Source organism: Nematolebias whitei, chromosome 1 (genome assembly GCF_014905685.2).
Source record: "Nematolebias whitei isolate Nwh7 chromosome 1, NemWhi1, whole genome shotgun sequence".
Taxonomy (NCBI): Eukaryota; Metazoa; Chordata; class Actinopteri; order Cyprinodontiformes; family Rivulidae; genus Nematolebias; species Nematolebias whitei.
In genome coordinates this window covers 68037037-68051304 of record NC_056498.1, presented here as the reverse complement: position 1 = coordinate 68051304, position 14268 = coordinate 68037037, and the positions used below count along the sequence as shown (strand labels likewise).

Here is a 14268-nt window from a genome sequence, read left to right as displayed (position 1 = left end):
ACAAATTTGGAACAAGAACATTTCCCCCTGTATTATAAAGCAAGATTGTAATATTTAGTATTTTTAAACACTTTCCCAAGATAGAGCAAAACAGTGTCAGTTATTTAGAATCGGTCAATATATATAAACAAACTTCCAAACTACCGGTATATACTTTGACGCCTGTAAGGCATTGATGTCAGTGCAAACCCAACAGGACTTCTGGGGCCTCATGTACAAAGGTGGGTACGCAGAAAAATGTGGAGTGCATACTTTTTCATGCAAAACTTCAGATGTATCAAGAATAAAATGATTGTGGAAATGTGCGCAGCCCCACACCAACTTCATGGCTGGTGTATGCACGTTTCGATGGTTATTGGTCCATTAGCAACACTTAGGTGATCCTGGGAGACTGTTAATGTGAAAACTATTATTGTACACACCAGACACACATGATGAACAATTAATACATTCACATGTATGCAATTAGATGAGTGGACATAAAAGCATGTGCAAAGTGGTGCAGAAAATACTTTTAACAACAATGGTTTTTGACTTGAGGATATAGCAAATGGCGCAATTCGCAGAGTGCATATATTTAGAGAAAGGATTTTCTGGCCCACAGTGATGACTGGCTCATCAGCCATTTTAGGTTTCCAATGTCAATCCTTTTGGAACGGTGCTTGGAGCTGCAGCTAGTCTTGGGGCGCAACACAGTGAGGAGCTGTGCGCTGCCCGTTACCACACAGCTGATGACCACACTGCGGTTCTTGGCAACAGAGGCATTCCAGAGGGAGCCAGCAGACTGATAGGGACTGTGTCAGTCCACACTGAGCTGAGCCATGCCAGCTGTGTGGGATGGAATTATCCATACATCAATCAGATATATCAAATTGCCTACAATGCAGTTAAACAGGCCAACAAAGCACATTTTGCAGCAACATCCAGTTTTCCTAATGTAGTCAGAACCACTGACTGCAGACACATTGCTATAAAAGCACCATCACAGGACAAATACATTTGTGTGGTGCTAATGCCAGAAGACAGTGTAACAAACAATAGTTTTGGGTGTCTACCTCATTTGGAAGCTTCTCCAACTCGCATTCAGTGACATTCCTCTTTTTTCCGCATGTAGACATGCTTTTCAGTAGTGCAGAGAAGAGATTCCTCAGGTGCAGGGTAGATTTAAATCCATTTACATACTTAAATGGAGTCGTGTCAAAAAAGGATTCAGGTATTCCATCATGTGTGCCCAATTCCATGTTGACTGGGATGTACCAAGTAAGTGTGCTTGGATTCATGCATATGCACAGTTTCATCTGGATTTACTTGTGCATACACTTTTTAAAATTTTTTTATTTGTGTTTGTATGTCGTGTTTCAGTAGGAAAGCCATGCAAGTCTTTGTACACGAGGCCCCTGACCATTATATGTATCAAAGTATGATGACTACATTAAAAATATCCATCCAGCAGTTTTCATTACCCGCTTCTCTCCAGGTTGTGGATGGCCGGTGCGTACCTTCAGCAGTCACTGTGTGAGAGATGGGGTATGCCCAAGACAGGTTGCAAGTCCATCACAGAGACACAATGAGACAAACAAGACAAACAACCATTCACACTCACCCACACTTGGTGACAATTTAGTGTTACCAGTTAACCTAACATGCATGTTTTTGGCATGTGAGAAGAAACCAGTATAGTCAGAAAATCCCAGGAATCTTGTAATAAAATATTTTTGATTTGATAATGTTTGATATGAACTATGAACTTTATCCATGACTAAGAGTGGTTCTTAAGTTAAACTCAAGTTTTGGCACAAGACTCGTTGCAAAGCTTAGGTAAGTGCACATTAGTTTGATGGTTGGAATAGAACAATGTTCCTATCCTTGGTATTACTCAGTTTTCTTCAAGCCTCTTTGAGCTTGTCAAACAAAGGGTTTATGTTAAAGCTATCCAATGATAGATGTCCCTATAGGGCTTTCTGCAGTAGAATTTACCTCACCTTCTATAAGGCTGACTTCGGCACAAACTGCTCACACCAGCTGCTTTTCCTCTATTTCATGGATTTTGTTAGCTGCTGATGTGAAGTGAAAATAGTTTTGAAAATCTGACAGGAAAGCGTGAATCTTCGCATGTTTTTGACAAAATTTGAGCTTGAAGAGAATACTTAAAAATATAAACAGATGACTAGGAAAGAACAAAATAGATTTTTGTGGGGAGTTTTATGCAATCTATGGAAGTATCCTGATGCACGCTCAATAATCAGGTGATTAGATGTATCAATTTATGGAACGTTTTTGACATGCAATAGAAAAGGCACCCACCAGGAAAAGGAAAAGCCTTATGTAAATGAATAATGTCACCCAGCAGAAGGATCTTTACAAATAATTTTAACAACCTGTTTTTATAATTTTAAGAGGATTTATCATTTGTTTTGTGTGTTCTTAGATTCTCTTTTGATGCAAGTATTGCAAATTTCCATAAACAAAGAAAAAGCTCCTGAAAAATGGCTTGTTAAGACTTGTCTATGTCTGTACGCTAACAGTTATAATTCAATGGGTTGGGTCTAGAAGTAGTGGTGGATTGTTAAAAAGCCCTTGATATTTTTAAGTAGAAGTAATCAAGACACCTGAATGATGGCTGAAAGTGTTAATAGAAGTGCCCAAGGAAAATGGTCAATTAAAATAATCAGGTTTTGAAGAACATGCTTCTAACATTTTATACACTTTAAAAAAATGTATTGCAGTGATATGGTTGGAAAAAAAGATTTGTGGCGATCTCAGTGGAAACCCAGTTAAAAAACAACAACCAAACATATGCAAGATCAACTTAGTTTTTAATGCAACGATTCTAATTTTGTCTAACAGTTTTAAACGGTAGAGTGGCCCATTTGTCTTCACAGACATGGCCTTATTAAAGGTATAAGCACAATAACCCTTTCTTCATTTAAATAGGATTAAATCATTTATATCTACAGTTTAAAGCAACAAAACAAGTGCCCTTTCAGGAGAGCATGGCGTAACTAAGACATTCAGAAGAAAATCGGTGAAGCTCCAACTTCAGCTTCAAGTATTTACACATCTGACCTCAGCAACAATGACATTTTTGCCACACTGAATGTTCCCTCAAGAGTCCTACTCAGCTATTCTGCAAGCTGAGAAAGTGAGAGTCAAGAAGACCTCAAATTTGAAAGCATCTTACGCAGCAACAGCAAAAACAAGAGGCTTTTTTTCACAGTATTTCGCCATCTTCCCACGGCACACAAGCACAAACACATCGTCACATGCCAGCAAACGCAGTTTGTTGTCAGTAAACAGATGTGGCAATGAATCCTTCCGATTGTGTTTTCAGTATTGTCTGGTCATGCATGTAGATAATGATATTTCTGTATCTGGATATGAGACTGCTTGCTCCAACTGAAATAAGTGATTGCTCTTGTTTAAGCACACCTCCAGTTTTTGAGCTCTAACCTCATTGCCTCATTGATCTACCTGAAAAAAAGATGTATGTTTATTACCATGTATGAGCGTTTACAATTCTAGAGATATGTAGTATGTAGTCAAAACATGAATTGGTTTAAGACAACCTCATGAATCTGCATTTGTGGTATGAAACAAACAAAAAAAAAAAATACAACTTTACTTCTTTTCCCCTCACATTTTTTATCTTTTGAGTACCTTATCTAGCTGCTATCACTCTCACGTTTGTCCTTCCATGTATCTGTGCTTCATTCCATTTTATTTTTAGATGCTTTAATGCATTTAAATGTCTTTCATCTGTATATCCATATCCATTCATTCATTTGTCATTTAATGTATTGCACAAAGGGGAAGGAGTTAATAGGTCAGCAAAACAGCCTTATGCGAAACCATTCAATAATTCACTTCTCCCCATTTCTTCCATCCTGTTGTCGTCCTTTCCCATCCTTTCCTTTGTCATTTGCTATTATCTTAAAAGCCTTGGATGTGGCAATAGGCCTCCAGTGATGAAAAGAGAATGTAGAGGAGCCACAGGCTGATGAACAGCATGGTGGTCAGGACCTTCGCAGTCCGGGGCCCGCCAAGCTCTCCACCAATATCTGGTCGCCGTCGGTACATCAGAGTGGCAACAGAAATAAAGGCAAATATGGTAAAGAGAGTGACAGAGAAAGCCAGAGTGCCTGGATCAACTTTAAAGTCCTCCCCCTTGCTGTTGTGGTAGATGGCAGCAATGGACCATGCCACCTAAAAATGCAACAGTTCATAAAATATAAGATACAGTGGTCACTAAAAACAGAAACATATACAAAGACAAAAAAGTTGTACTATCAAAGCATTGTCAACTAATCAACCGTTGAGAGAGCTGGACTCACCCCGATGCCCAGGAAAACATTGACAGCATTGGAGCCTGTCACATTACCAATGGATGCATCTGCATACTGATCTTGGATAGCAGCTACCTTACTGGCAAATGTATCTGGATGGAAAAAGAAAGAGAAAAGATCAAATCTGAGCATACCATCAGTGCATACCACATCTATTTCTCCCACTTTGTTTCAATAGTAGTAAACTTAAAAAAAAAAAAAAAAAAAAAAAAAAATCGTACATGATTTCCACCAATTGAACAGCCTGATGAATCACGCCAAAGGGTTGAAGTAGCCATCTTTTTCAAGTACTAATTAAAACACAAAATGTAAATATTTGTGTCCAGTGGCAGACCTGCCTCCTGCCTAAATATAAATTACTCCTGAAATGGACACATTTTCCAAGAGCTAGGAACTGAGGGTGGACTGGGTCTATTCTTTATTTGACCATCTAGTTTCGACACCACATATTTTTGTTTTTTTTACTTAAAACTCATCTTAGTAGTTAGCACAGTTGCCTCACAGCAAGAAAAAAAAATCTAGTTTTAAGCCCCAAGTTGGGCCTGGGGACTTTCTGTGTGAATTTTGCATGTTTCCTTGTGTTTGCATTGGTTTTCTCCAGGTACTCAAGATTTCCTTCCACAGTCCAAAAACATGCATGTTTAGGCTGCCTTCAGGTCCAGGACTTCCTTGAAAGAGAGATTTGCGATCAACTTACATTTCCTGGATTTTAAATGGTTTTGGTAAATAAATTTCAGCCAATTGCTCTGGTTGTTCTGTGTGGGCCCAAACAATCCTGAATGAAGAGTTTAAAAACCAGAACAAACTATCTTCAAAGGGGTTGCCTCAGCACCCCTCTAAAGTTTGATACTATGACAATTTACTTTTATATGAGAAATCACATTACCGGTAAATCTCCTTGAATCACAACCTTATCATGGTGGAGGAGTTTGTGCGTCTGAATGATCCTAGGATCTATGCTGTTGGGGGCAATTACAATTGCCCCTGGTAGAATCTCCCAAGGCAGATTAGTCCTAGGTGACAGGCCAGACAAATTGCGATTCAGAAGACTTATGGAGTTCAATGTCCCTTGCCCAGATGTGGGTTAACAGAGCCCCACCTTGGAGCCAGGCCAAGGGTCGGGGCTCATCAGCGAGAGTCTGGTGACTGGGTCTCCACCCATGGGGCCCAGTTGGGCTCAGCCCAAACAAGTAACATGGGTTTGCCTTTCTGTGAGCCCATCACCTGCAGGAAGGGCCATATGAGTCAGGTGCATGACGCCATGAGCAGTGGCTGAAGGCAGGTGCCTTGGCGCTCTGACCCTGGCTTACAAAAGCTGTCTCTTGGGACATAGAATGTGACTTTTCTGATGGGGAAGGAGACTGAGCTTGTGCGTGAGGTTCAGAGGTACTGACTAGATATAGTTGGGCTCACCTCGGTGCACAGCATGGGCTCTGGAGTCAATCTCTTTGAGAGGGGCTGGACCTTATTCCACTCTGAAGTTGCCCATGGTGAGAGGCGCTGAGCTGGTGTGGGTCTACTCTTAGCCCCCCGACTTGGTGCCTGTGTGTTGCTGTTTTCCCTGGTAGATGAGAGGGTAGCTTCCCTGTGTCTTTGGGTGGGGGGACAGGCTCTGACTGTTTGTGCCTATGCGCCAAACAGCATTTCAGAGTATCTGGCCTTCTTGGAGTCCTTTGCAGGGGTGCTGGAAGGTGCGCCAGCTGGGGACTCCTTTATTCTACTGGAAGACTTCAATGCCCACGTGGGTAAGGACAGTATGACATGGAGGGGCGTAATTGGGAGAAACGGTCTTTCTGATCTGAACCCGAGCACTGTTTTGTTGTTGGACTTTGGTGCTAGTCATAGTTTGTCCATCACAAACACCATGTTCAAACATAAGGGTGTCCAAAAGTGCACGTGGCACCAGGATGCCCTATGTCATAAATTGATGATAGACTTTGTAGTGGTGTCATCTGATTTGCAGCAGTTTTGTTTTGGACACAGGTGAAGAGAGGAGCTGAGCTGTAAACTGATTGTCACCTGGTAGTGAGTTGGATCAGATGATGGAGAAAGATGCCAGACAGACCCAAACGTGTAGTGAAAATTTGCTGGGAAAGCCTGGCAGAAGAAGAACCTGTCAAAAAGATCTTCAACTTGCACCTCTGGGAGAGCTTTAATCACATCCTATTTGAGGCAGGCAGGGGACATTGAGTCAGAGTGGGCCATGTTCCATGCCTCAAATGCGGAAGCCACTGCCTTGAGTTGTGGCCACAAGGGTGTAATTGCATCACACGGTGGCTATCCTCAAACTCTTTGGTAGACACCTTGGGTTAAGGAAGCTGTCAAGCTGAAGACAGAGTTCTTTTGGCCCTTGTTGTCTGGTGGGACTCCAGAGGCAGCTGAGGAGTGAGGCAAAAGTTCAGATGGGGCAGGTCTCCGGGGGTGGATGATATTCACCTGGATTTCCTTAAGGCTGTGGATGTTGTGGGGCTGTCTTGGTTGATACGCCTTTGCAACATCACATGGACATTGGGGGCAGTGTGGCAGACTGGGGTGGTGGTTCCTTTCTTCACAAAGAGGGTCTGGAGGGTATGCTCCAATTATAGGGGCATCACTCTCCTTTGCCTCCCTGGTAAGGTATATTCTGTGGTACTAGAGAAGTGAGTCAGATTGTTGGTGGAACCTCAGATCCAGGAGGAACAATATGAGTTCCATCCTGGCTGTGGACTGCTGGACCAGTTCTTTACCTTGCTCGAGGGGTCATGGGAGTTTTCTCATCCAGTCTACATGTGTTTTTTGGACTTGGAGAAGGCTTCTGAGAGTGTTCCTCGAGGTACACTGTGGGGGGTATTCTGTGAGTATGGGATGGGGCACGTTGCTACAGGCTGTTCGGTCCCTATACAATCGGTGCGAGAATTTGGTTCACATTGCTGGTAGTAAGTTGGACCCCTTCAGGGTTGGAGTTGGACTCTACCAGGGCTGCCCCATGTCACAGATTCTGTTCATAACGTTTATGGACAGACTTTCTCAGTGCAGCCAGGGTGTGGAGTGATTTTGGTTTGGTGGCTTCGGATTTCATCTCTGCTCTTTGCAGATGATGTGGTCCTGTTGGCTTCATCGTGCCGTGATTCCAGATATCACTGGAACGGTTCGCAGCAGAGTGTGAAGTGGCTAGGATGAGAATCAGCTCCTCCAAATCTGTGGCCATGGCCCTCAGTCAGAAAAGTGTGGATTGCTCTCTTTGGGTCGAGGGTGAGGTTCTGTCTCAAATGGAGGAGTTCAAGTATTTTGGGGTTTTCTTCACGAGTGAGGGAAGAATGGAGCGTGAGATTGACAGACGGATTGGTGCAGCATCTGCAGTATTGCGGGCTCTGTTGTAGTGAAGAGGGAGCTGAGCTGTAAGGCAAAGCTCTCTGTTTATCAATTGGTCTATAGTCCTCACCTATGGTCACAAACTTTGGGTAGTGATCAAAAGAATGAGATCGCGGATGCAGGTGGTTGAAATTAGTTTCCTCCACAGGGTAGCTGGATTCTCCCTTAGTGATAGGTTGAGAAGTTCATTTATCCTGGAGAGACTGAGTAGAACCACTGCTCCTGAACATCGAGAGGAGCCAGTTGAGGTGGTTTGGGCATCTGGTAAGGATGCTCCCTGGGTGCCTCCTGAGGGAGGTGGGCATGTCTGACTGGGAGTAGACCCAGAGGAAGACCCAGGACATGCTGGAGAGACTAGGTCTCTCGGTTGGCCTGGGGCCTTGAAGAAGGCTCACCAACACTTGTTCTTTCTGAGAACATTGAAGAAACAACATTTCCATGGCTGTCCTGGTGAACTTTCACTGCTGTGTGATAGAGTATCATGACCAGTAATGTATGGTATGGGAAATTCATCGTCAAGGACCGCAAGGCACTGCAGTGAATGGTGAAGACAGCTCAGTGCTTCACAGGGTCTCTACTTATTGCAGACATCTTGAGGAAACATTGCCTGCACCGAGCTCACAGCATTCTCAATAATTCCTCTGACCCTGCCCATAAACTATTTGCCTGCTTGCCCTCCGGCAGGTATTTCAGGAGCCTCTGGACCCAAACCAGCAGACTAAAGTGCAGCTATTTCCCCTGAGCTGTCTCCTTATTGAACTGGTCACCTGTTAACCATTGTACTTGTACTTGTTGTGTAATGACAAAGTTAAATATAATCTAAACATTTGTTTGCAGTGATGGTGCGCTCCTGATGGAAACCTTTGTGTCAAGTTTAATGTCAGCTTGCCTCGTAACAGCATTTGGTAAAGAAAAGCCTTTCCTTTCAAAATTTCTTGCTATGAACCACCCTCAACATGGCATTTGTGATTTAAATATGACTGCTGTGACATATAAAGACATTTTTTCAACATTTTGTTGGGAAAGCTGAAATTAAAACAAGACTACTAATGTATCCAATGCTGCCTGCATGAAAAAGATTTGGTCCAAGATAAATGTACAAGACTAAATCTCAGTTTACATGCACAAACTATTGGTCTTGTTAATAATTTTGCTGTATTTTTCCAAAGATTTTTTCTGTTTTAATTTTCTTACAAAACTATGGCGTCTCTGAGGGACATTCTTCAAATACAATATTAGGGGACACATATTGAGTAAAAGCAATGAGTGAAAGGTTCACAATACAAGTATGCTCATTAGAAGAGTAAGTCAAATGAACTATGGATGAGACGAAGACCAGAGATATTGCACCAAAAAAAAAAAAAAAAAAAAAGAGCAACATAATGCTGGTTGAGGGAACAGACCAACAATAAGATATCCTCCAAATGTCCCCTTAAATCTTAAGCCAGTATCTCACTGGGTTATGATTCTTGGCAAATAGTTGACAAAGGACATTTGCAAGGAAGTCTCCCATATGTCTCAAAACATTTGTATGGGTTTGACAATTTTTTTGTTTGTGAGCTACAGAGGCTCACAGTCTTGTTGTTCAAGTTTAAAAATCTTTGGCCAAACTTTTCTTAAAATAGGTTTGTCTCAGGCATCTCAAATTCATTTCAAGCCTTTAAATTTTGTTTCCGTGATTTCTAAAGTGCTATAGCTGTACTTTTACACCTGCACTTGAACTCTCCTCTGACTTAAAAGAAAAAACAAAAAAAAAGCATGCAAATGCTAAATGATTATTTATAAAAAGCGTACTGCAGTTGATGAAATCATAAAAGATGAAGGTGGGTGCAAAGCAGGCTTAGGTGGCTACAGTGTGGGCAAAAATAGGAAATAGAATAATTCCCATGGCCTCGAAAACATTTTTTCAAGCTGTGTACATGTAAATATGAGAATAGGCAGAGATTTTCAATGCCTTAAAATGTGGCTTCATTGGTGGGGCAAAATGAGACTGCAATTGAAGTGCCTTTTTTAAAATTTCAGTCACCAACTTTAACAGTTGCAACCATGTGAGATACTACCCTGACACTTTCAGAGCCATCCTGTTAGGCTTATCTGTGTGAGTGCTTTGTGTTTATGTCTGAGCTTTTCTGTTCCATAGGCCTTCATGTCTGAGTTTGAGTAAAAAGTGCTCATACATACACTGTATCGATTTATGAATGGCACCACCTGGGTCTAATCTGATGCCATGCCTCCACCAGCTGGCAAAGACTGGCACGTCTGAGCTTCAGTTGCTTTTTGAATGCTTGTGAGCCTGATTGAGTGGGAGTGTGTGTGGGTGTCTGCATGTTCAGCAGCAATAGCGTGCTTGTGTGAAATAGGTTCTATGTTGCAACTCCTTCTCTGACAGCATGTCTCCCCAGAGAGCTTCCTGCCCTTTTTCTCAACCTTACAATCACCCAGTGCCAACATCTTCCCTCATGACACCCTTCTCCTCCTCTCTCCTGCTTCTCTTTCCCCCATGGCTTCTTGAAATGGGATGGAAGAACACAGTGGGGAGTATTTATATGCTCAATCTGATTAGTTCTCTGGCTTGTCTATTTTTTTGTTGTGCTTTTCTCCTTGAAATTTGATCATCACTGTCAAATTTAATATTTCCTAAAATGCCACCTAAAATTGTGATAAATTAAATACTGATGCTTTGCTGCATCAGTCAGACAAATCAATTGCATAGCATCTACTTCTCATGCAAAAATGTTAAATCTAGAAAAGTTTTAACATTTTAATGCTTAAAAAAAAAAAAATCCTAATGGCATAAAACTTTGGTCTATTTTAAATGTACTGTAGTCAAAAACAGAGTATATGAAGTTTTGGCTGAATCTTAAACTAGAAAACAGTATTTGTTGCTAATTTTAAACAGCTTATTTTATGCAGTTTTCTTCAGCTCTGAGCATTTGTACGTTTGTGTTAGCTAAGCTAACCGTGATAAATGGGGTTAATCATCTTGGAACCGCAGCGCAGGATGGGTTTTATTAACTGTAATAGCCACAGAACTGGAGTTTGTTTCTTTGTTTCTGTGTGTGCGTGTGTGTGTTTGCAGTGTGTATTTTTTTCCCCAAGCAGTTGCCTTCATCCATTAATGCAGCTGTCGGTAGGTGTTTTTTTTGTCCATGTGCACACATGTATGTAAAATATTATATGTTCATCCCCAAGCTCTGTAAATGGGAAGAAAAAGATCACCTAAGCCTGACAAGAAGAATAGATTTATGCTGACATCACATGGTGCTCACAGTAATTTGTTTATGTTAGAAATGCAAAAGTCTCAAATCAGTTGCAGATATGTGTACTCCGTCCTCTGTTATACCTTAGTTTAAGGATTCAAGGAGCTTTGTCATTCCAATTAAAGAAACGAGGAACAAAAAGAATAAGTACTGAGGTCCCAGTTGTCATCCAAAAAATATATTAAAAAAAAAAAAAGTTTGTGTGTGTGTATATAAACGTGCGTTAAGTTTTGTTCTATTATCTTGGGCGGAGCAGAAGTTTGGGGCAGGACAAGAGAAAGTTTACAGAGGTACGGAGAGTATACCATAATACGTGCACATTTTGTTCTGTTAGCACAGGAGCATAAAAATAAGTAGTGTATGTATTCATAAACTCTCACCTGGCACAGAAGTTCCCAGTGCAACAAATACAACTGCTGTGACGGAGTCTTTCAGGCCCACCGTGCAGCCAAAATGAGAAGCCAGATCTCCTGTAATAATAAAAAAAACAAACACCAGCACATTATTGTTAATTATAAAGTTTAAAAAAGCCAAACATTTTTATGTACAAAAGTCACTGCATTTCAAGAGTTTATTTAAAAATGTAAATCTTGTTTTACTATTTTAGAGTAGCCCTTCTGCTGAACTGTTAAGCCCTCACCGATGACGGCAGTAAGGAGCCCGATCATACAGATTGAGACGACGAAGCAGGCCCAGCCGTTCCAATAATCGGTGGGTGGGACGAAGGCGAACAGAACCTTCCAGAAGACCGTGAGGAAGTGCATGACATAGTCAAAGCACGAGGGCAGCTTCTCCTCACCGCACTCCTCGTCGTCATCATCTTCGCCTGGGAAGAAGAAAAATAACGTGGATCAAAGTTAACATTTCCTCAGAGTACAACTGGAGCAAAGATGATAAAGCAGCACTTCTGAATGAAACGAATCATACAGACAAAACTGGACATTTTGATTGAAGGCTGGGATATCTGCCTTTGAAATCCATATGTGCACCATTTCAGCCATACTGGCTGAGTATTTTCTGCTGGTATTTCTGTCACTTCCTAACATCTGTCATTAGTAACCATGGCAACTCAAGAGTCATTTACATGTCGGAGCATCTGTTTGAGCTTTCCGAGCCCACACTGTTGCCTACAGTAAGACCCCTGATCCATGAAGAGTTTGAGAAAACAAACGCAAACCAAGAAGAAAGTTTAAAGTGGATATAGAAAACTTTTTTTTTTCTGGTCTTAAGGAACTAATGTTTGATGTCAATGCTGACTCATGCACACTACAACCCTTTTTTTTGGGTCATACATTTAAATTTAAAAATATTCCATTTAGGTTGTAGTTCAGACATGCATGGGAAAAGTACAATGGTTCTCCAGCTCGAGGAACCATTTCATGTATTTTCTCCCAACGTAAAATTGAAATCCTTCAGCACAGTTATAGATGAACATGTTAGATGATGAACCCTAGCTTGATACACTTTTAGCTTCATTGTATTAAGGATCAGCATTACAGGAAGATGAAATCTGTCCACAGAAATACCCTTTTACATCATTATATTTTGTCAACATAAGACACTATAGTATGAAACACACTTAATTGTTTGTATTTTTTTAATCAATTTTGCCTGTACTTTTTCTTTTTATAATTCATGTAATGAAATCACTTAATTTCCCCTTTGGGATTATCAAATGACTTTACTGTTTTACTTTGTTTAGCAGATTTGAGTCACTTTTACTATTCAAATCAAATAATATCTTAACAGGCATAAGGACAGTAATTAATATATAGGTAGGTAAAGTAAAACAAACAAACAAAAAAACATCTGACAATTTCTGACCCAACTGCCGCACAGGTCTGTGTGATACCTGTGAATCAAATCAGTGCCTCCAGACAAACTGCAGTCGGAGGTTGTGAATATATGGAGTGAATAAATGTGGGAGCAGCTGAAAATCCAACTAACTTTTCCTGCTCAATAAAATAAAACACTCCATGATGTTTTGCTCGATTTATTAAGGAATCAAATGAACAAATGAGACTTCCTGCTGCTTTAGTCAATCGCCCTGATGGGGAGAATCCCTGGGAGCGCCAGCATCTCCCATTGATTGCACCCGTGCTACTCACTATTTGAGAGTAAATTCAAAAAGCGGGTTCTGCACTTAAATTCTTTAAACAACCAACCAGACCAAATATAAACATCCATTGAATACATGTAACTATATGTAGTTTGGCAATGTTTTTTTTTTTACATGTTTGTTGACAAAATTGCATTAACCACTGGACAGATTTTAGTGCAACTTACTGCGGATGTAGATTTACAACTAATTAATTTCTGGAATCAACTTGATTCAAGATGGCTGTCACAGCTAATCAATCTAGCCAAAATCAATAATGACAAAAACAACATTTTACACATGCAGAGCTAGAATTTGTTGTAGCAGGGGCTAAAAGTCGTCTCCAACACATCGAGCTAACAGATTGCTCAACATCTGTTTAAAACCAAAATGTGAGGCGGTGGGTGATACGCAACACTTCAAGGACTTCTACCTTCATTAAAAGAATCAAAGCAAACAGTTCCCTTTGAGTCATTTTTGAGAAAAAGTTTAAAGAATTATAAAAAAAGGAATATGCTGAGGTAATTTGCTCAGTGTATCCCCTTAGCAAATACACTGTAAAACAAAAAACAACACAAAAGTACTTTATATTTCTTAACACAACAGGTCAAACAATCTATACATATGTTAAGACAAAGGATTTTACCAAAAAGGTTAATCATTTGAATAAAGTTAAGTAATTTCAAAGTAATTGTTGGGATCGTGTCATTGCTGACAACATGGAGTACACTTGAATAGGTTTTAGTTATAAAACACTCCAGTATGCAAGTCATTGTACATATTAGCATCACCATTATTAAGAAAGTAAAATCCCATTTAAAATAGCTGTGTGTTTCTACAGGGGCTTCAAACTATTGTTTTAAAATAAGTGCTCAAATGAGCAACTATACCTGAATAACAAAAGATTAGTGAAAGAGAGCAATCATTCATTATGAAAGTCTGGAACAGACAATCTTGGCATAAATAATAAAACAAGCCCTTCCATCCGAGTTATACCTTTTGTCAGCTCCCCTTTCTGCTCGCACACACACACCACCATGGATGAATAAAGCCATTTTCTCTTTCACTTTATATTCTGTGCCTGTTTGTAATGGCATTGATGGTTCCTTTTCATTTTCTTAAATTGTATAAATCAATTGTGAAGCGAACGCACTGGATGAACGTCGAGGCTACGAGTGCTGGAGAAACAGTTTTAGACTTTGCCATACACCGACAC

At 40.5% G+C, this 14268-nt stretch overlaps 1 protein-coding gene across 2 annotated transcripts in view; it reads right to left on the bottom strand.

Moving 5' to 3' along the window:
- Positions 1-3203: 3203 nt before the first annotated feature.
- slc8a1b (solute carrier family 8 member 1b) overlaps positions 3204-14268 on the bottom strand; it is a 162425-nt gene continuing 151360 nt past the window's right edge. For both annotated transcript variants that reach the window (XM_037680285.1, XM_037680292.1), the window contains exons 7-10: positions 11595-11780; positions 11335-11424; positions 4332-4435; positions 3204-4203 (exon numbers count right to left, since the gene is read on the bottom strand). In XM_037680285.1, coding sequence (XP_037536213.1) covers positions 3931-4203; positions 4332-4435; positions 11335-11424; positions 11595-11780 — 653 coding nt within the window. In that variant the 3' untranslated portion in view covers positions 3204-3930. The remainder of the gene's footprint in view (positions 4204-4331; positions 4436-11334; positions 11425-11594; positions 11781-14268) is intronic.